The 23,667-nt window shown below is 37.4% G+C and overlaps 1 protein-coding gene across 1 annotated transcript; it reads left to right on the top strand.

The window, feature by feature from the left end:
* Positions 1-17: 17 nt before the first annotated feature.
* Positions 18-23,493, top strand: LOC140922871 (uncharacterized). Its single transcript, XM_073372905.1, has 16 exons — positions 18-147; positions 419-598; positions 704-766; positions 1,141-1,245; positions 4,234-4,557; positions 5,808-5,890; positions 7,040-7,257; positions 7,920-7,951; positions 8,482-8,603; positions 10,192-10,313; positions 15,512-15,588; positions 16,293-16,987; positions 18,118-18,145; positions 18,282-18,337; positions 19,115-19,403; positions 20,228-23,493. The coding sequence occupies exons 2-16, from the start codon at positions 514-516 to the stop codon at positions 20,761-20,763; spliced, it is 2,835 nt and encodes a 944-aa protein (XP_073229006.1). The 5' UTR covers positions 18-147; positions 419-513; the 3' UTR covers positions 20,764-23,493.
* Positions 23,494-23,667: the final 174 nt, after the last annotated feature.

The following is a 23,667-nucleotide window of genomic DNA, read 5'->3' as shown; positions in this document are numbered from 1 at the left end:
TGGTACTATTAGCGCCGCAGCACACTTCCGACGCTTGAACAAAATGGCGGAATCAATTTGTCAGAACAAATTTACATGATACGCTATGATGGGTGTTTAATTGATGTAATGGATTGATCGGAAGTGTATGAGCTTATTTATTTTAAGGTAGGTGATACGTTATTCTTGTCGTATTTTGTTTGACTGCGTGATTGTTAGTGAGTCAAAATGGCCGCGCGTTCAAAGGTTCTATTTGCTTTCTTCGTCATTTAACAGCTTTCAGCTAAAAACATCTCGGTGTTGATCACCGTTGATTTTAAAGATTACATTTTATCTCTTCTCATTAGGCTCAGTCACTTTTATTTTTCCTATTTCTTTCACCAAATCATCGAAAATTGAATTGTTTCTCGAGCTCATCATATGGACTTGTCATTTTCAGTTCGGAAGCTATCGGAATTTTCCGAGACCTTACGTCTGGTTACGACAGTGACGTCACGGATTTGATGGAAAGCAACAAGCGGGAATGAAGTTGTAATGGCGAAAATAGACTGTCATTCTTTACTTTCTGGGAGCTCATGGAGTTCCTTCGAAGAAGATTCGCCCATGGAGGAACCAGAAGGTTTGTACAGCTATTGTGCTTTCTATCTGTCGCCGCAATTGCGTGAAAAAATGCCAAGAAAACTTTTTTCAGGGGATTTACCGTGTGTTATTCTTTCCACTATAGCAATGGAAGTGGACGAAAACAATGGTTTGGGTTCCGTAGAAGCCACGCGATTGCACCAAGAAGGTAATGAGTGTGACTTTTAAAAGCTATATTTGCTTGGAAAAATGAGATATTGTTGCACAAAATACCAGGTAGTTGTTTCCGCCCAGGGCAAAATTTACTACTATTGGGTTCTGTTACTCGCAGGTTGAAAGTAATTAGCATGGGACAATCGTGTGGACTGCCTATGTACGTGCACCCCCCAAACAGATCGCTGTCTGAAATGTACTTGGCTGTTCATCTGTGGCTCATTTAACATAGATTAGAAGAATTTAAGTTTTGTTTCACATAAGCTGCTCGAAACCAAACATGCTTTAAGTTTTGGAGTGGCTTACACGTTTATTAATAATGTAAGCAGGACATGATTAACTTTATATGCTTCACGCTTTGATCTACAGATATGACCCTGTTCGGAATTTGCCCAGAACAAGAGGAAATTATCCTTGTTGTGTGCAAGGAGTGTGGTCGCGTGGTGAAAGCATCGGCATTGTTACGGCATTGTGGTAAGTTCCTTGATGAAAAAATTTTCACTTTAATGCGTTTAATAATCGACTCAACGCGTCGTGACAAAGACTCCTCACATTGTCATTTAAACACCGTGTCACTTTCAGCCTTAGAACCAAAACATAGCGGTATTTGAAATTCAAATTTTGCCAGTTTGGAACGTTAATTTATATATTTTTGTTGCCGTATTATCTTAAAATCCTGAATTATAAACACTTTTTGCTTGGTTTTTAAATTGAATCAATACAAATGTTCAATTAATAGTGCTTTTAATTTTGTCTGTTTATTTAGTCTTTCCTGGTCATATAGTTAGTATCTCTGACCAACTGAGATATTATTTTACTTCCTGGATTCAAAGTGGTCTCTGTGCTCTTTTTATTTTAACAAGCTCTCTGAGATAAAATTTTATTTTCGAAATGGCAAATACACTTTTTATCGCCGTGAGACAATGTAACAAAATTAGTTGTTGATGCATAGTTGAAGATAGAAAATCTATTAGAGTGAACACTGAGTGTTCAAGTAGAGAGATATCAAATAGTTCCCATCAAAACAATTTCATAAATGCTCTCATTCTTTAAAATAAATAAATAAAAGAACAGTGTGTACCATATGTTTGATGCTTCAGGATACACTTACATTAAACATGATTCTAAGTGCCTTAGCAAACCCTTGGACTAGTTTTAGTCAACAACTTCTCAGGTTTCAGACACAAAAGGGAGTCAGTAACAGAAACAAATACTGTGTCTGTTTCAAGTTATCTTCTTCAAATGTTTAACAACAAGTGAATATGTTAAAAAATTGTTTCTTTTTTCCAAAGGGGAGCTTAAAGTGGCTAGGGGACATTTATTATTATTATTATTATTATTATTTGTCGCAAAATTCCACTATTTACAAGCTCTAAACTTCCAAATTATTGACAAAATTACAGCTACATAACAAAGGTGATCTGAAAGATGATGCCTGAGTGCTATAAATAAATCACACTACATACAAACTGAAATAACGTAATGAAACAAATATTGGGTTAATGTTTCTAATTTTGCCTGACTCTCAGTCTGTTTTTTATTTTGTCTTTTCTGTTCTTCTGATCTGTTCTAATTTTACATTAAATTCTTACATTTGTTGACCTGGACCATGTTATTTGGCACATTATCTTTTAACCCTTAAACTCGGACTTTTTTTGTGGATTTTTTGTTGGCCACTATTCAGGATGAAAGGCTTAATCTTTAGTTCATTATTAGTTCATGTTGAGGATACAAAGAAGATTTAACATGGCCGTGTGGAAATATGAAATTTCTCGTTGTGTGTTTAAAAACACACTAACAAGTGAAATTTTGTATCTAAAAGTGGCCATGTAATGTTCTATTTATTATAAAAATGCCAGTGAAATACCAAACCTGTTCTCTTTCTCTTTTCACTGTGAAAGGAGCAATTTATCATGTAGCCATTGCAATGGAGATCTCTTCACCTGTGAAGACGACATGTTATTTTCAAATGTAAAGATATCATGGTTTTTGTGCAAAAGCTCATCTGGTTCTTCGTTGGTGGCTGCATAATAATAACTATCCTGATAGCAGTTTGGATATTGTATCCTAATTACCATAAAATCTTGCAAACATTCACACTGAATATTTTTCAAGAATTTATCATTGACAGGGCTTCTGATACTGCACGCAGTCGCGGGGCTGTAGAAAAAAATCTGCGAAATTCACAAAAACACACAAAAAAACCACAAAATTTGCTAGAAATCTTACCTAATACATGTCAATACAACATATTTGGATCTAGTCTCTTTCTTGTCTAGAAATGCACAACCCAGCCCCTTAAACAAACACACCCTGACTACCGTCAACCCTCTCTAAATGCTGATTTAGATGGCACAATTTTTTGCTTATGACTATTATGCACAACTAGCATACGTCATGACTTTACGACAGATTGTGGCGAAAGTCGCCCCGGTGTCATGTAAACAGCCCCTTAGACACGCGACATTTGCATGACACCTGTGGATGACGTAAGTGAAAATTGTGCGCATGTGGATGGTTGAAAGTAATGATGTATGCTAGTCATGCACAATATTAGTCATAAGCAAAAATCGTACCGCCTATCTAAATCGGTCTTAAGACAGACACCTTTGCGATAACTGTGACTAACTGTCTGTTTAAGACTGATATCTGTCTTACAAAAAGTCAAATAAGGGGAGTAAATGAAGGCAGGGACCAGATCTGGGTGTCCGTTTTACCAAGGTGTTCATCTCCTAGAGCATGGTTCATACGGGCCTTGAAAAGTCCTTAAAAAAGCATCATGTCCTTGAAAAGTCCTTGATATTGAAAAATTGTGTGATATGCTTGAAAAGTCCTTGAGTTTTCCACAGAAGTCCTTGAATATTTTTGAAAATTTCTTGATTAAAAATAACCTTAAAAATAAAATGGTTTGCGCAAATGAAATTATGATTGAAAGCACAGCAATACACAAATTTTCTTGGGGGTCATGGAAGTGTTTTTTTATGATTTCGGTGTTTCCGGCATAGTTCATCTTCTGTTATTTGAGGTACCCTAGGAACTGTGCCTTAACCCTTTAAGCCCTAAGAGTGATCAGTATCAAATTTCTCCTTGTAATATCAATGCTTTGTTAAAACAGAGAGGTCATGACAATTACGGACATGGTCACACAAGATGAAGTTGCTTGATATTTTTATCAACTTCTCCCCACTACTTCTCAAGGAAATGAATAGGGCAACAAATGAGAAATCAAATTTTGATCTTAGGGTTTAAAGGGTTAATGAAGGAAGGTATTACAATAAGTGAACCACCCTCCACCTTCGCGTTTTAAAGGTCTTTACTTCATGTTATTGGGGAAAAGACGTCCTTGAAAAGTCCATGATTTTTTCACAGAAAATTCTGTATGAATCATGTAGAGGTGTCCATTAAGAGAGAGTTGACAACACTTTGGTAACCATTGTTTTTTTTCACCTCCATTATTTGTAGAGCTCCATCATAAGAAGACCATACCTGTTCCCACCCCCTCCTCCCCTGACATGGTAACAACATCAAGTGCTGTAGTAGAGACACTTCTCCAATCAGGATCAAGGAAAGGAAAAGTTCTAGACTCAGTCATCACCAATCAGAATATTGAACTGATGGATGCCACAGTAAAAATTGAGGAAATGCCACTGACAGTGCCATTATTCAATCATGGTCACTCCACTATTGTTAAAACAGACACTCTTGTTAATAATGTATTAAAGAAAAATTCTGCTGAAAAAGCTTCAAATAATAAAAAATCTCCAAGAAAGCAGATTCCAACAAGAGGTAGGTTATCTGTGACTATCAAGTGGTTTTTAATAATCAATGTTTAAAAATGATTAGTGATTGTAGTTAAGGCTGGTTTTGCAAGCATGGCTTTAAAGATGTGTTATGCTTTTTTTTTTAAAAAAAAAAAAAGAAGGTATACAGGGCTGTTGCTAAGATTTTAGGTTGCCTGATACATGCAATTGGTAAGGCCAGGAATTTAGCTGCTGAGAAGTTCTTTGGATTCTATATTCTACCACTGGTAGCCATGCCAAGCTAACCGCCGCAGCCTGACCTTTATTCCAAATTCATAAAAATGTACACACAATGTTCCCCTAGAAAGTTGGGACACTAATAAATTACAAAGTTGCACATTACATTAAAACAGCTTACCAAACTGAAATCATTCTTAGGGTGGGTGGTTGGGAAGGTCAGTAACAGTGGACTCAATGCCTTCTGGTCATGTGACCTATACCCAGGCTCCCAGAGGTGTGTGATGTGTGAAAAACATTTTCCACTTATTTTGTTACACTCAGCCAGTGGAAAATTACCCTTCTTTTGTTGCTATAAGAGTAGCCAGGGTTCATGCCTATTGTCAGTAGCTCAGGGAAATCCCAGTCCCTGCTTAGTGACAGCCCTGCAATGTGGATGACTTGTGCTTATGTTTACTTTATTCCAGATTGCACATGTGATGCAATGATACAAGGATAAGCTAAAAAAAGAGAAAATTGCTAGTACTAGGCTATATGTTATAGCCCCCTAGTAGCGAAAAGCACAGGCTTTTTGGCTGCAAAAAAGAATGAAAGTCTAGCTTCAACCAGCCAATTTTTTTTTTATTCTCCATATTTTTGACCAACTGGTTGGATTTTACTAAAACAATTATTCCTCTCACCCTAATGGCCTCTGAGTCAATGGCCCATGAGGCCGACTCAATGCTCATTCGGGCTCGAGGAATAATAATTGTTAAAGAAATCATCTAGAGGCTCAGCAATGAAAAATACATTTCTTTTGTTTTAGTTCCCCAAGACTCATGATCAAAGGGACAATAAGTTTTAATATACATGCATGGAAACTGGTCTATTTATGATTTTATTGTCTTTAAACTGCAACTACAAAATCACTATAGTTCATAAATATCAGCTTGTTTTAGAATGGTATATTTTAGGGGTCTAATAGATGTTGAACCATTCTCGTATTGATCTCCTTTAATAGGTGTTTATTAATAGTAAAGTATTCTGATTGTTTGAGGAACATTTCACCTCTCTCTTTAGAACGAGAGTTTGATGCTGACAAGCATTGTGGAGTTTGGGTAGCGGAACTTCAAAAGCAGTGTACACGCTCGCTTACTTGCAAGGTAGAAGAAAGTCTAGTGTGGATAGTTTTGAGAGTGTCTTATGCGATAATTATGAGAACAGAGATGTTAGTCAAATGTATTTTTAATAGTCAACTTCTAACTTGAATCTCTACACTCATGAGACTTAAGGGGTTCAACCTCCTGATGAATTCTAATTTTCACCTTCCAGCACTTGGTGGTTAAAAAAAGTTATATAAAGGGTTTTGTTTATTGTTTGTCTTGCGACAGTCACTCAGATATTGATTACAACATTTCAACCACGTACTGCAGGCAGGGTGCTAAGAAACTCAGTTTTAGAGCCTGCCTTTCAGGCAAGCTGTACCTAGCATGTACTAACCCACAAGTCATTTTCAACTAGTCCCAGAACCCTTTTTGATTAGCAGGAATGATTATAATCCTTCTGTAATTTGAATTTCCCCAAAAAACAGCATTTGCCCATCATTCAAGTTAAGAACAAGAATCACTAGCTCGATAGCAAAATCCACTAGCCCAGGGATATCACACATGACTTTCTTTGCACGCCGCTGCAGGTCTTCATGAGGTGATAGCGTTGATTACTGAGTGGGACTATCTGTACCACTGTGGTCATTAGTGACTAGTGTATCCAGAACCTCGCTTATGATTGGTTGGTTGGTTTTGATCAAAAGCATTGCTGGCATTTTTAGAGGAGGAAACTGTTCCCTCAGCGATCCCCTGTGGTAGTGATTGGCTGCTGCGTTGTCTGATTATAAGCATCCCTGCTTCAGGATTCTTAGTTCCACTGTCTCTGTTGATGTTGTCAGGGTGAAATCTTATGTGAATAGCCTCTTTAACTCAATGAGAGTACAAGTGAGGGTCTTGGTCAATAAACTTAACCTCTTCCCAAATTATAGCTGTGTACTGTTGTTACCCATAACTTACTTGAGCAGTTTGAAGAGGGTTATCCAGAAAAAATTACAATTAAAATAGAAACTGTAATAAGATCAAAGCTACATGCAAAAAATTATCTGTTATTGGTTAATTTGAAGCATCTTGCAAGTCTAGTAGGGAACTAAAACTAATATTGTTATTGTCAAACAGGGTGTTAAAAGTACATAATGTTGTTAATATAAGACAAAGTGTCCAAAAGCTAGAAAATAACACACTGATATAAACATGAATCTCCTTCAGACACATGCTCTGTCATTACGGCGTGCTGTTCCCGGCAGACGGAAACCTTTTGATGAGCTGCTTGCCGAACATAAAGCGCGGGTAAATTGTGAGAAAGAGCAGCAGCAAAATCAAGCTCTTAAACTACAAGAACAGGCAGCACAGAAGTCCTTAGATGCTACTCTTAAGAGAACAACAAGTACATCTGAAGCCTCGGTGACCTCCTCAGAAAGCTCGAGGTTGGTAAATGTTTACCTTTGTATTTTAATGATTTGTTGCTGTGCAACTGCAGCAGCACAAACCCATCAATTTATAAATTTCGTTAAATTCCAACTGAAGTGATCTTAGTCTGAATTAAAATTTCATGAGCTGGTGGTTGGCTATATAAACAATATTTTTGTTTCATTTTATTGCTCATTTACCATGTGCTCTGTTACCATGCTTGAGATCTAATGTGAACACATCCATTTCCCTGAGAACAAGTAATATCAAGATTGTGTCCACTGCTTTCCATACTCATAATTCCTGGCTATGCTCGGATTTCAAAACGATGTCTGACTGAACGATATAGAGCAAAAATGCACAGGGTTACATATTGGGCAGGCAGGACCACCAGTTTAGTGAGTTATCCATTTTGTGAGCTACAGGGGCAAGTTATCACATAGTGAGATCTTGGTTTTTCCCCAGCAAGATCTTCCCAGTAAGATGTTGAAAATTCAAGACCTTACCTTGGAGATGATGAAATTTGAAGCCCTTATTGGGCACTCGGTGTGTGAACACACCACTTTGTACATGTACCAGTACCCAGACATTGGTGCTTGGGTACAAAGTGAGAACATATCTTCAGGCACCAGTACATATTGTGTGAGACTTAATGAAACTTGCTTCCCTTTGACAACAGGTCAACTATTGGGAGATCTTCGTCCATAGAAGGTGAATTTAGTTGCTCTTAGTTGTAATATATTTCCCTGAATTATTGTTATTATTCACTAGTGTACAGTTGTAAGGTTGATAATAGGTTTTTGTTGTTGCTGTTGATATAATGTAAACAATAATAATTATTATTAAGAAACAATGACGAGGAAGACAGTTTCAAAATGTCTCTTGAAAAGTTAATATATTATTATGCTGTTTTAAAATTTATTGCTCTTCTTCCATATTGTTCATTTTGTCGAATGTTGGTGAATTTCTTTGGCATTGAATACTTAAGGACTACTGTATCTAAGTTAAAAAAAGAAGAGGAAAAACGTTTTTCGTGTGTATATAACCCCATCAAAGTGTAAAAATCAGGAAGTTTCTTGTTGCAGTATGAGGGCAAAGAAATGAACAAAAAACAAGATGGATTTGCAAAGTTTTGCTAATCTAAACCAATTCCATTTTTGCCCATTCTTGTTGTGGTCGTCTTCGTTGCTTAAGCTTCATTATGTACCTTTACTTTAATGACCTTTTACCCTTTTTTGCAGATGAAAATGTTTGTGCAAGTGGAGTTGTCAAGACTTCTAATGATAATGAAAACAGTCATCCTGCTAATGCCACAACCTTGAATGGGGTGATGACTTTAAATCGTCATCCTAGACCCATGACAGTAAGTGAATCATTCTCATTGTTACATTGCTCTGTGACAGTTTGTACGTGTATTATATCCAGCCTGGGCCGGTTGACTTGTCAACATCCAACACTGCCTTAGAACATCAAGAAAAATTTTAAACTTCACAAACTGAAAAGCAAGCTTGTATTACCACATGTACGAGTACCTCTCAATAGCTTTCAGTTAAATGGTAACTCTTTAGGATCTCCAAAAACTCAAAAACCACAACCACCTTGTGTAGCATAACCATGGAAAAGATCAGCTTAGTTGCTTTCTTTGGAATGGTCACACATTAGGATTTCATCCGAAGACTCAAAACGTACAACCACCTTGTACAGCATAATAAAAAGTACCACAGGAAAGTACTGCTCAGTAGCTTTCATTTGAATGGTCACACTTTAGGATTTCATCCAGAGACTCAAAACGTACAACCACCTTGTACAGCATAATAAAAAGTACCACAGGAAAGTCCTGCTCAGTTGCTTTCATTTGAATGGTCACACTTTAGGATTTCATCCAGAGACTCAAAACGTACAACCACCTTGTACAGCATAATAAAAAGTACCACAGGAAAGTACTGCTCAGTTGCTTTCATTTGAATGGTCACACATTAGGATTTCATCCGAAGACTCAAAACGTACAACCACCTTGTACAGCATAATAAAAAATACCACAGGAAAGTACTGCTCAGTTGCTTTCATTTGAATGGTCACACTTTAGGATTTCATCCAGAGACTCAAAACGTACAACCACCTTGTACAGCATAATAAAAAGTACCACAGGAAAGTAGTGCTCAGTTGCTTTCATTTGAATGGTCACAATTTAGGATTTCATCCAGAGACTCAAAACGTACAACCACCTTGTACAGCATAATAAAAAGTACCACAGGAAAGTACTGCTCAGTTGCTTTCATTTGAATGGTCACACATTAGGATTTCATCCGAAGACTCAAAATGTACAACCACCTTGTACAGCATAATAAAAAATACCACAGGAAAGTACTGCTCAGTTGCTTTCATTTGAATGGTCACACTTTAGGATTTCATCCGAAGACTCAAAACGTACAACCACCTTGTACAGCATAATAAAAAGTACCACAGGAAAGTACTGCTCAGTTGCTTTCATTTGAATGGTCACACTTTAGGATTTCATCTGAAGACTCAAAACGTACAACCACCTTGTACAGCATAATAAAAAATACCACAGGAAAGTACTGCTCAGTTGCTTTCATTTGAATGGTCACACTTTAGGATTTCATCCGAAGACTCAAAACGTACAACCACCTTGTACAGCATAATAAAAAGTACCACAGGAAAGTACTGCTCAGTTGCTTTCATTTGAATGGTCACACTTTAGGATTTCATCTGAAGACTCAAAACGTACAACCACCTTGTACAGCATAATAAAAAGTACCACAGGAAAGTACTGCTCAGTAGCTTTCGTTTAAATGGTCGCAGTTAAGGATTTCATCCACAGAGAAAAAGTAAGAACTACCTTGTACAATGTACACTGTGCAGTGTAACAGGAAGGCCAGTTCCCCCCAGGAAGTTTATTTCCTTACAAGAATTTCATCTTCTTTTTGCAGTCTTGTCGTTTTGGAAGTAGATCAGTAGGAAGAGGCTGTTATGTTTTCAATCGCAGAAGTGATCATCTCCGATGTGCTGTTCTTTCTATGGTAGAGAGATGTCTTAATCCATCACTCCCAAGGTAATGAGAAAACAATGCACCTTGCTTAAATGAAATGTACTGACACATGGTTTGCACAGGCCTTAAAAAGTCCTTGAAAAAGCATCATGTCCTTGAAAAGTCCCTGAATTTTCCCAAAAAATTCTTGAATATTTTTGAAAGCTCCTTGAATAAAAGCAGCCTGTTCATTACAAAAAGTGTTTTGTGCAAAGGAAAGATTTGAAAGCACAGCCATATGCAGGGATCGCGCAGCACGTTTTCGAGTGGGGGGGCTAAAGAAGAATGCGTGAAGGAAAATTTTTGGGGGGGGGCCGGGGGGGGGGGCATGCTTGTGGATTTCTATTCAATTTCTCTAAAGTGACGGAGAATGTGAATAACGATAAAACTATTGATTTTTTCCACATCTTCAGTGATGTTGCTATCGGGTCTGAAAATTCACCATCACTAAATTGAAATATCATAGATTGTTATGTTATACTACTGATATCAACCTTTTATTAGAGGGTCTCAATGGGGTTAACCGATAGGCGTAAAACGGCCAAAAATTTAGTCGATAGCCGTAAAAATTGAAAAATTTTAACCGTTAGCCGTAAATTGGGTAAAAAAGAGTTAACCGTAAAAGTAATTGTTCCCTAGATTTGTTAATTTTAAGGGAGTTGCTTAACTCGCTTATGGTTGCGTTTTTTATTTTGCGGCTACTTTGACTCCGTACGCACGTTAGGCGAAAAGCCTTTTAGGTAATGACCAAGACCTAGGCTCCATTTCCGCCGCTATCTCGGGAAACTAATTTTTCCTATAGCGAAAGGGGGCTTCTTCCTGGGAATTAATATTTGCGATTTTCAGAACGTCGTGCTCTCGAAACACTAGTGAAACAACACGCAGAGCTGTTTGTAAAACACGTTGCCGATAAACAACATTTTCCTGTTTTTCTCTGACGCTACGGTAGACATTGCCATGCCTAGTCCCTGCATGTACGGCGTCTTGCCACGCAATCTCGGTCAAGGCATTTCGGTGGCGAACTCGCTCGGACCACGTGACCAGAAACGCATTAGCCGCGCGGAATAATGAGGTCTACGGACAAGGCAACAACAGGCAGCCGTTTTGTACAGTCCTTCGCTATCATTAAAAACACTGGACACGGAAATTTTGTTATTGGCCTTTTTCACACGAGAGCTAGAAAGGGATTATCCAGACTAGCCTGTGTACAGTCGCCCCCTCCTCCACAGCTTTAGACACCCCTTCTCCGATTTTTTCTGCGGGGAGGTTGCGGCTGTACACAGGCTACCTGTAACGGATAATCCATCTTCCGTCTTTCAAAATTGACGGATAAAGTCAGGGGGATTGTTCATTTCAATATTAAAACTATTCCATTTTCAAATTGAGACGTATTACCTATCTGACGCGAATCATCAAACGGATAACCCGTCTCACACGAATAAGCCGTCTCTAGTGTGGAATGTCGCGCCCCGGCCTTGAGTTGGGCGTTCGCGTGTCTGCTTACTGTTGGCATTTCTATGTGTAAAATAATATTAGAAGTGGAATACTTTATAAAAGTATATTGATCTATCAAATGTGAAAATTTTTCAATAGAATAGCTTATTTTATCCCGAGATGATCCGAAGGCCTTTATTTTGCTTTAAAGATACAAAAAATACAGGTTAATTAATATTTAACTTTTTGAAACAAAAGAAATTAATTTTTAACTTTTTTGTTAACCGTAACTGAAAAAAATTAACCGATAGCCGTAAAAGGGCCAAAATTTTAGCCGATAACCGTAAAAGCCACCACCCCATTGAGACCCTCTTATTACTATAAATAAGCCAGAAATCCAACGATTTTGCTTGAGCTGCCTTGAACTCAAGGCTGTATAATTACTGAGCAATTATTGCACGAGGCTGAGTATGATATGAAGAGTTATGCAGATCGAGGGGGTTATCCGCCAAAGCCTAAGGCCTGAGCCCGGTGGATAACACCCTCCGAGATCTGTATATCTTCATATCATACGAAAGCCGAGTTCAATAATTGTTTAATTATTCATTCAAAATATTTACACGGCAAAACAAAACAGTAACTGAAAATAATTTAGTGAATTAAAATTCAATTATAGATTCAGAAAAAAAGTAGCAAAAATTATGGAGAGTTTACTCACCAGCTAAAGAAGGTTTTCCATTTTGTTTGGAAAAGTAATCAGAAATTTTAAGAGATCTCCTCTTTGCATTACTAGTGGTATGTGAAGTCTCGTCGTTCGTATTTATGTTGCCGTGTACCATGCACTTCTTTGTTCGTAATAACCGCCGGATTGAATGTTCCTTGATGACCAGAGCTATACACAATTCTGCGGTTTAAGTACTTTCGATGACAAAATGTTTTTAAAAACAGACCGCGTTCAACAAAACTTGCAATTGGAATGCTCAACGAGCCGTGAAGCCTGACATAAAAAGACGGACTTCGCGCTGATCGAGCTAAAATCAGGACGCACAATAACAAGAGAAACAATAACTTCATGATCTTCCAAAAAACAAGGTTGAAACTCATAATGTGTGAGAATCGCCCACTAAACTAAACCCAGTTATTACTTCGGATCGAAATTGACCAATACGAAACAACGCGTTTTCCTGAGAGGTTCGCAGGAAAAAGAAGCCATTTAAAAGACGTTTACCTCTGCTAGGTTAGAAGCGAAAAAATATTTTACAATTGTAACGACTAATGCTTCATTCTGTCTATTTATCTGCTCGTTTGTCTTTGCCAGTAACTCTGGTCACTTTCGAATTAACGATTTTTTGCTATTTTTCACTCCGTTACTTTTGTTAAATTATTTTTGTTAAATTTATTTTTATTCTTGCAAAAAAGTGGGGGGGCTAAAGCCCCCCCAGCCCCTCCCTCTGCGCGGTCCCTGATATGTAAGTTTTCTTTGTGATCATGAAAGTGTGTTTTCATGTAATTTTGGTGTTCCCGCTAAAGTTCATTTGCCGTCATTTGAAATACCCTATGTGTAGGGTATTTGTCTTCCTGGAGGCCCTGCCAGGGTAAATTCCGACAAGCGACGCGGCTCAAAAAGTAGCGACAGCACGTAAAATGAAATTGCAACAAGAGACAACCTCCCTCAGCAAAATTGCGACAGTGACGGCAAAGCCGACAATAAGCGACAAGCATTTATAAACACCGACGCGAGATGTTTTAAAATTCAGACGGGCGACATGGGACCTCCCCCTGGCAGGGCCTCTTCCTGGGGGAAGGTATTGCAATCATTGCAATAAGTGAACCTGCCTCCACCTACGCATTTGGTAGTACGGATATTTCAATATTGTTTTGAATTGGTATGATGATGGCAAAGCAGTCAAAAAGGCAGAAGGGTCAGTGTCTGTACATTAAGAAGTGGAAATTTGAGCAGATCGAGGAAATGAAAAAGAAAAAGGCAAGAGTAGATTCTTACATATGACTGAAACACCAGACAAACTTTGCTTGAGAGCAGAAGCCACAGGCAAATTAACTTTTGTCACCCTAGCCAATTCAGTTAGAAACACTTGCTGCCAATTAGAAAATGCAAGAATTGGCTGGCTTGGATGCAATGATTCATGTCAGTTTGTAAAAGCTCAAACAATAGTCTAGTCAGATTGTGTAGACTGTAGTAGACACAATCTGAACATTTTCCACATGTTTGTAATTTTACTTCATGTCATTCTATGTTAAATTTTGGGAAAAAGAAGTCCTTGAAAAAACGATTTTGGTCCTTGAAAAGTCCTTGATTTTTTCCCAAAAATTCTGTGTGAACCATGTGACATATCTGGTCTTACTTGCCTTAACAAACAGCCCGGGGGTGGGGGGGGGTGGGGGAGGAACTGCCATATATGGGCTATATAGGTATGTGCCGCTGTGAAGGGTATGGTCTTCAAGCAGTTTACTCTAGGGTAGGGTATATAAATCAGAGCATTTGGGTCTAGAATAGGGTATCGTTTTTCAGGAAACTGATCAGTTGGTTGAAGATTTTAGACTAGGGACTGTGGTATAAGGTTTTGTTTTGGCTCGACTGTGCTAGTGACCTCCATAGTTTCTAGAAAACAGCTACTCTAGGGTAGGGGGGATTTGGGGAGTTGACTCTAGCATAGGGTAGCAAAATTCAGCTGAACTAGCTCTGGTATAGGTCAAGGGTTCCAGGGTCCCAGCGGCACATCCCCACCCAGAAATTCCCAAAGTAACCCCCCCCCCCCCCCACTCGGCATTGGAGACATTGGACTTAGATTCCAACTTGTCTTTTGAGCAAGCAGCTCTCACATTTGATTGGACAAGGCCACTTCTTGCTCGTTTTAGTTAATGATGAATTTTTATTAGAGGATGACTTGCCTGGACTCTTGCCCATTGGGCAAGTGATCTTTAAATGTTACTTGCTCATCAATAAAAATAATATACTTGTTGCGGACTACTGGACGGAGCTTTTCACAGGGCGGAATGCCTCTCTTTACAAGACCCCACAGGACTGACTGTGAAAACAATAGACATAGAAATATAACAATGACTCTATCCCTAAAACAATGGAGCTGCATGTTAAGGAGAACCAATGAAATTATGAGTTTTCAGGAGCTGCATACTATCCTCTTTTTGCCCTAGACTACCATTTTCATGCACCCCTGGGAGTTATACAGTCAGGTATATTGCTGCCTGTAGCTTAATGAACAGTAAGCTAAGGTTTTGATGAAGAGATAAAGGATATAAAATCATCTGTACCACATCGTGTTTAAAATTCAAGAGGAACAGGCACCAAAGGGAAAAAAAAAACAAAACAAAAAAGAGATCGCCACTGACAAGTCTGATAGAGTTAAAGGGACATTTGCTATGCTATCTTGAGACACCTTTGAATCAATGAAATCTAGGCAAATGAGGTAATTACTAAATCCAAGAGATGAATGTGTTTAAGTTGGATCCATTATGTCAGCTGTACTGCATGTATCATGACATCAAATTTCTAAAATGGAAAATGTTATTTGCTTTAACAGTGTGCCAAAAGTTGGGTCCCCTTGCCAAAAATCCTTGATCTGTTCCTCTAGTGGCACACAGCAACAAAAAAAAGACTGCCCATCTTTGAAACTCATTAACTTAATTCCACTTGAGGATTATTAGTAGTAGTGTGACTGCAGTACTTACGAAGGCCATTTTCCACTTAGAATACACTGTCTTTCCACTACAATAACATGTTTGCTGCATCTCATGTTGCTTTTCAACAGAACAAAATCTAACAAAGCAAGTGCTGCCATACTGCAAAGACCAGCTATGAGAACAGTAGGGCAGTCTTCAAATCAAGGTATCTTCAGTACTGTTGTATTTGTTGATGGTAATGTATTGTGTCTTGAAATTGCCATGGGGGGTTACACCCTATAATGGCCTTTACGGGAAGGCCCCACCCAAAAGGGGTATTACCTTTTCTAGGATTCTGCTGCCAGTTGTTCAAGAGGTGGATAGTGCTATCAACTAGATAAATCACTATCCAGCAGAAAAGTATTAGAAAAAGCAATTCCATTAACAAGGCAGGCAAGTCCAGGTATTAATCCAGTGTATAGCTTTATCCACCTTTTGAACAAGTGGGGCCAGGTATATTTTAGGGAGGGGATTTCACCAGTTGACGTGTATGAAAGGGCAGGGAAATCTGTCGTTTTAGTGTGCAAAAAGGCCCATAGGGGATAGCAGATGCATTTTTAATGCCAGGTTGTGAAAACGTTGAGAAAATATTCTGGTTTTGGTGATTTGTTCATATCACAAAGACAAAGTGCATTTACTGCAGTTTAAAAGGATCATAAGTTCTTAGGTAGGTTTTTGAAAAGGGTACCATTTGTCAATAAAAGGTTATACAAAAGGGGTACCTTTTCTTTCAAAAATGGTGTATTCAATAAAAGGGTTAGGGGTTTGGACCTTTTTTCCAGACTTAAAAATGTACTATGTTCTTGCACTTGGGTTTTTACTATTAATAGTACACTGTTATACTAAGCTATTTTTTATGATTTCTAATAGGTTTATCTTCAGTGTTAGAAAGATATAAAGGTCATTCACACAAGACATTGAACAATTTTTTGAAAGCTCCACCTCCCCCGAGGAACAAGTCTTTAAAACAAGGGAGCATTGGACAGTCTTTGAACCATGTAGAAACAACTTTAAACAACTCAAGAAGCAGCTCAATTCAAGGAACTGCCTTGCAGAATAAAAGGACTTTTTTAGATTCTATTGGAACTTCAAATAGTTCAACAGTATCAACGTACATTAAACCTGATCCCAGCAGTCAGGCTATTAGTGATATGGGAAATATTGTTGCAAATATTGAGACTAATGTGTCTGGAGGACACCCACTTAATCTTGGACACCCACTAGGTGTGGCAGTGACAAAAGCATCCATTGGGCCTGGGCCTAACTTAAGCGTTGCTGGAAATGCTACTTTAGACTCCAGTTTAAATCTGTGCTCAGCGCTTGGTATTAATTCTGTACAAGGTTCAGTAGCGACCACACAGACTACATATGTCGCAGCTAACACGGTGTCTTTGATATCAGCTGCCAAAGGAAATCAAATTTCAAATGTAGGAACAATAACTGGACAAATTCAACCTGGTTTTACTAATGTAAAGGAAATTCTACCTGCACCTGTAGCAGGAAAAGTAACAGTTGGTTCTGTGGCTTCAACATCATCGTCATCATCTGCATACAAAGGAGTACAGGTGAGTTCTCAATCATTCTGCACCAAACAATGAATACCATAGAGTAACATCATGAGAGATATTTTATTATATAAACACCAATAAAAAAACTAGATGAGCTTTGGCATGAAAATATGATATCTTCACACGTGAAAGTAATATGTTATCTTCATATGTGAAAAGATCACCTTTGATATAGCTACATAATAAATAAATCATGCCTTTTACAGGAAAAAATAGTACAGTAAATTGTTTTGGTATTTCATTGGTGAACATTACAATAAATAGAAAATTAATGGCTGCTTGGAGAAAAGAAATTTCTGTTCTTGTGTTCACTGCACTCACTTGTGAAATATTTTTCAACACTTGTAGAAAAGTTTCGTATCTCCTCCCAGCCATGTAATATCCTCTCTCTATATCAATGCTAATGTGTATAAGGGTTTCATTTATCGTTTGTCTTAGGATAGTCAAATAGATATTGATGACTATAATCTGTTCGTGTTGTCCTTCAGCAGCATAATTAAAAAATATAAAAATGTTCAAGAGAGACTTTAAACGGCTGTTTTAAAAAAAGTAAAATCCAAAATCCAAGCTCTCACAGATCAACGGCATCCTCATCATGATGCCGTTGATTGGCGAAAGATTCAATTTTGGATTTTACTTTTTGTTAAACAGCAGTTTGAGCCCTCACTTGAACAGTTTTATATTGATTGCTATGTTTATAACCGTGTACTGGAGGTCTTCATCAGGTGATCTTAAGCAACAGCGACAGCAACAGCAATGGCAATGAAAACTTCACCCAAAAATAGTATTTGTGGGGTTTCAAATTTCTTTTTTTTTTCCAACTCTAGCTCTTCTAGTTTGTCATAGGTGGCCAATTTTTTCAGGAGTTGAATTTGGCATATCCTCAACTTTGCTCATGATTTGTGGCGGGTTTCAATCCAAATGCTTTGGATCAAAACCCACAAACTATGAAGGAGGTTCAATTTCATGGCGTAATACCGCTACTTGTATCAGTTTGATGTAGATGTGTGTTACAGTATTTTGTTCATTCCATTTGATTCATGGGAAAAATATGATAGGAATTAGCATTTTTCATGTTTTTTTTTTGCTGGTATTTGTGTAACACATTTCTTTGTTTATCATTTCAGATCACTTCCCAAGTTGGTCCTTCAACTGGTGTGTATTATGATGATCACTTAATGCATGTTACCTTCAGTTGTAGCGTGACATTGTAATAATTATAATAATTATTAATATTTATTAATTATTAATAATGATTTAAATTTCATTGTTTTTCTTTGCCCTATTATAGGGAAGGTGACATCAACCTCTGCTGGTCAGAGAGTCAGTCCTGTATTCTTCAAACAGGTACGTTTCTCCTTACGTTTAGGAACTTGAATGTACACTTTCAAAAAAATAAAAATGTTTAAATAAATTATTAATAAGTCACTTCATTTAAGTTGTCCTGACCGATTATTTGTTCCACTCTTTGTCTTCAAACATTTGAATCTTCCAAAGGCAATTTATCACATCCAGCTGAATCCTAACATCTTAGCACATTGATCAATGACTTTGAAGCCAAATCCCCCTAACATCCCAGTTTGAGGTCCACCATCTTGTTATAAGCCCTTCTGTTTGCAGGCCTGTCAGCCTGGTAAAAATAGTATTTTGGTATTTCTCCCTGTAGCTCGTCTGTCTACCCTGGGTAAACTTCCGGGTAAACTTAAAGTTAATCTTTTTTCACTCTCCATTTCAAAATAATATCAACGACTTTTAAGGATGGATACACTCCAGCATGGCTGTGCTCTAAGGAAAATTGAAGGGAGCGCAGTGCTCTGAACCTGTAAAATCTAGGGTGCCCAGCAAATGAAAAAACTAAGATTTTGTAGTCGCCCAAGAACAAAATTAATGTTAGGCGCCAGGGGCCGCTGGGCTCTGATAGAGCACAGCCCTGCACTCTAGGACAACTTTAAATTGAAAAAAAGGAAAGTGAATAGTGTGAGTAGAGTAAGTGTGGAAGGATGATTTGTTTCCTCATGCTCCTGCTGAATATAAGCTCTCCCAATCACCATCCAATCTAAAACTCCTACACATTTTTGTAATCCTAGGACTAATTAAATAATTACGTTGAATAATTTTATCCAGGGTAATGGTAATGTACAAGTGGCGTCACTTCCCAATGGCACTGGCCCGTCGCCACCTCCACCCCAGCCGGGAGAAACTGTCAAAGGATACCCCCTGAATTTTGTGATCAAGGGCAACTCAGCAACACAGAATGCAATTACATCCGTCGCTGGAGTTACAGCGTCAACAGCAACTCCTACAAATCTTAGTAAAGGACAGAATATAATTTTCAATAACATGATCCAGCATCAGTCACAGTTAGTTATGCAGCAGCCTCCGTCCCCATTGAGTACCAGCATGCATCAGCGAGGTAAGTTTACTTTGCTTATGAAGTAATTTGCTTGTGGTTTTCATTACAGCTGTTTTGGATAACATGCGCCCGGTGATGTCAGAAACATCTTTGGATTTTAGGTTTTTCTGCGATGTCAATCAAAATTTAGAGGCTCAGTACTAAGTTTTCTCACTCTATGTCTTGTTGATCTGGAGGATTTGGTCTTTGATGTTCTGTTGCATGATGTTAACTTTTCACATTTTAGCTCTCAAGTTTTCTTACCTTCTTACTGAAACATGGCAAGTTTAGATTCCCAAGGTGAGGACAAGTTGCATAGAAGGCCAGAGGCCATCTCTTTGATGAGGTCTTTAAAAATCATCTCAGATTTGGTTAAATGACATTTCTAAACACTTCAGTTTGATGGTGTGCTAAGGGAATGCAACAAACAATTTGTTCCGATCTGTGCAAACATCTAAATCTCAAATTTGGCTGATTTCTTTATGCAGCGTGCAGAGAAAGTCATGTCCAATAGCCCTGGGGCTAGTGGATTTTGCTATCGGGCGAGTGATTTTTGTTCTTAACTTGCGTAACGGGCAAGTGCTGTTTTTGGGGGGAATTCAAATTACAAAAGGATTGTGATCAATCCTGCTAATCAAAAAGGGTTTCGGGGCTAGTTGAAATGACTTGTGGGCTAGTACATGCTAGCTACAGCTTACCCGAATGGCAGGCTGTAAAACTGACTTTCTTAGCACCCTGTTTATGTCATTGTGATCATCTTATCAAGAATTCTTAGATGGTCAGTTCAAGAGATTTGGAATGTCTTCAATGTAATTAAGAACTCAAATGTCCATCTTCATTTATAGGAAAAGTGGGGAATGTTCGGCAAGGATCTCCTCACAAAGGGGTGCAAAAGGCACCCTCTCCGTCATCTCACATGCAAGTGGTCCAGTCACTCTCATCTCAACAACCAGTCATAGCACAACAACAGAAGACTGTTGTAGTTACAAGTCCACAGGGGAACCAAACTAAGCTGTTTATCAATCACAATAATATATCAAGTTCACAGCAACCAATTGCACAACTTAAGCAACAGGTTGCCCAACAAAAGCAACAGTTACAACAGATTACTATCCAACAGATTCAGCAGCAGCAACAACTTCAACAACAAAAACAACACATCAACTCTCAACTTATAAAGCAGCTTCCTATTCAACCTCGCCTCGCACCAGCTCCTCCGTCACAATCATTCATCTCACAACAACCCTTAACAGGTCAGAACGTTATTGTCAAAGTCACAGAACAGCTTAAAAGTCCTCCAAATACAGTGTTTGTCAAGACAGAACCTCGGCAAAACATTCAGCACACAGTGTGCCAGAAACCACAATCTAATGTTGTTTGATTCATTTGTTCATGTTTTGTTCATCTTTTAATAATATGCCACTGGTATCCAAGGCATAAATGTAACAGAAGTTGTTAGTCTTGTGGTTCTTGTTTGTGTCGCCACAACTGAATAACATTGAATGGACCTTGTTGTGGTGTATTCAAGATTTGAGGCCTTTGTCGATGTGATGGTAAGCAGATCATCTGGTTAACAATTATTAGTAGTACTCTTTTAATAAACTCTTGCACTCAAAAGTGTTCCTAGGGTCACAAAATTTTGTGATTTACCAGTTTCACTAAAAAGTAAGGCTATGTCAAGTTTTTTTCACACTTTTGCCAGAAATTCATCCACGGTTTCACTCCAGAGTTTTACTTGATTAGTCACATTTTCATTTTTCTTCCAGAATCAAAACCCGTAAAGGCAGTGTTAGTAGTGTTTTTTGGCCTTGCTAAGTTTTGTCAGTGTAGTAGCATAAAAGAAAGATATCAAAGAAAAAAATATATTAATATTATGTGAGGGTGAGAAAGGAAAAATATTTAAATACAAGCGTCAGGTGTAAAATATTATGTTGTCTCCAGCTGTTGTAGTTTTATTTAAAAACAATTTTTTCTTTATACCTTTTTTCGACAAGGTGAAAGATAAGGTTTATATAATAAGAATGTGCATGCCAGAAACAAAATCTAGGATTTTTTTTTACTGTGGGCTGACTCTTTCAGTCAAATTTGCACCAAAACAGTAATATGGAACTTTTTTGCAAGGCCATATCTTCAGTTGACAAATAAACTTCTAAAAGACCTTTAACAATAGTGAACAAAATTGTATGGTTTAGTCTTTGTTCTCAAATATTCATGCGTGTATTCTTCCTTCTTGTCCACATAGATGTGGTATGGAATTGTTTGAATAATACCTGCAGTTGTTGTCTTCAAGGGAGGCTCATTTTTGAGTTTGTTTTGTTCATTTTCATAATCTCTCTGATTGATTAAGCATTGACATTGTGCACAGCTGATACTAAAGTATTTCAAGTTATTTCTTACATGCATGCTATGGGAATGTTTTTCCTCAGTATACTGTGAGCTCTGGAAATATGTCAGGAATGTTGATTGTTTAGAGACAAAACATGCAATACAAACATTGGAACTAATATTTACATATTAATTTATTTTAGTTGTTCAAATTATTTCCAGAGTTACATCTTATAAATTGTGAATTATTATTTGTAAAACTAAAAAAATGAAAATATAGTAGACCATATTTTGCTGCAAACAAAACAGGTGCTAAGTTATAATGTAGAGAAATATTATTACTTTAACATTAATAATATTATTCTCTTTTTCCATTTTTTTTTCTGTCTTAACCCGTTATACATATTCGTATTATTATCAATGATACTTAAGTATTGGCTCCGGTATTTTGCAAAATCCCTTTAGCCTCCAAAAATATGAAAGTTCTGGGATCAAACCTGCTCTCAGTTGAGTTTTAACATGTAAGGATTTCATTCTAACATGTTTGAAACCCCACGTAAAACGACTCACTCAGAACTACTTTTTAAGGCATTTATAAGTTAACTACGAAGAAAAGAAAAGTACTGCTTTGTAGCTTTCATTTAAATTAATTTTCAATAATTTGGTCATACCTAATTAGGATTTCTTCCTCAGAGCTAGTAGTAAGGGCCAAGACATATATATATACCTACAAAAACGTGCTGTTCAGAATTTCATGGGTGAAATCATAAATTGTGAACATTCAAATGATAGCCACTATAAAAGCAATTACAAGATGGTTCTAACTTTTGATTCTGTGGATTAAATGTTAAATTGTGACTATTTAAATGAAAGATATGGAGCAGTACTTCCCTGTGATGCCACATGCATGTATTTTACACGTACTTTTCAGTCTTTGGATGAAATTATATTATGTGACTATTCAAATAAGAACTCTTAGGCAGTACTTTCGTGTGCACCTGTGTGCTACAGTATTTTACAAAATGAAAGAGTTGGGAAATTTTCTTGAATAATGGATTTAAGATACTCTCGACTTAAGTCCAACTCTTTTCTGGTACTTTTTTCAAACTGGTTGATATATTATTCTTCTCTAGAGGGAGTTTGTCAGGTACAAGCTTCACTAGGTATGGGCACTCAGTAAAAGATAAGAAAAACTATATCAGTCTTTTGCACCAATATTTTTTCGGAAAACAAAATAATCAGGGCTTGCTTTTATAATATTTTTTGCGTCTCAAATGTGTGAGACAAATATGTTCTACTTTCACAATAATAAAAAATCTAGTCTTAAAAAGTGACATGAATGAAATCTTCAAACCCCAAGAACTGTCTACTCATACAATCTTTCTGAGTGACTGTCTGTTATTTCCAATAGCAGTATGAGAATTAGTTGACATATCGCAGATCAACATTAGCTAACAAAGTGACGGCATCGGTTAAACGACTCAGTTCTGATAAATATTTTTTATTGTCATTTGTCATGGTAAGAGATATTAGATGCTAGGTCTTGGGGTTTGAAGACTTACTACTCTGTATATGTCATTCTTTAGAGTGGTATCTATGGTGAAATGCAGTGCAAGAATAATGTGAAGATGTATTTCACTGATGGCGTGTACATTTAATTAATAATTATTACAAATTAATTATTATTATTACATGAACTGAATGCACCATGCTCGAAGACTTACACTAAATCAATTTTGTATCTAACTTTTGTAAATAAAGTATTTATATGTTCAGAGATCGGAAATATGCGACTGTTAAATGTTATTTGTTAATGATAGCCTGTAATAATGGTGTTGAAGACTGTGCATGAATTTGGTGCATCCAATTTTTTAAAAACTGAGGCCAAGTGCAAAGCCTTTTAATGTGAAACGAGTTTTTTATTCACATGAGAATTGAGAGCCTACTTACCCCCATTTTG

This window comes from Porites lutea, chromosome 13, assembly GCF_958299795.1.
Source record: "Porites lutea chromosome 13, jaPorLute2.1, whole genome shotgun sequence".
Classification (NCBI taxonomy): domain Eukaryota; kingdom Metazoa; phylum Cnidaria; class Anthozoa; order Scleractinia; family Poritidae; genus Porites; species Porites lutea.
The sequence above is the reverse complement of the archived record's forward strand: the minus strand, read 5'-3'. Positions and strand labels throughout refer to the sequence as shown.

Excerpts from the sequence above, each read along its gene's own strand:
- LOC140922871 (XM_073372905.1), top strand. The coding sequence starts at position 514 with ATGGCGAAAATAGACTGTCATTCTTTACTTTCTGGGAGCTCATGGAGT. Across the intron at positions 15,589-16,292 it reads AGGGCAGTCTTCAAATCAAG|GTTTATCTTCAGTGTTAGAA; the intron begins GTATCTTCAGTA and ends GATTTCTAATAG. Across the intron at positions 18,146-18,281 it reads CCAAGTTGGTCCTTCAACTG|GGAAGGTGACATCAACCTCT; the intron begins GTGTGTATTATG and ends GCCCTATTATAG.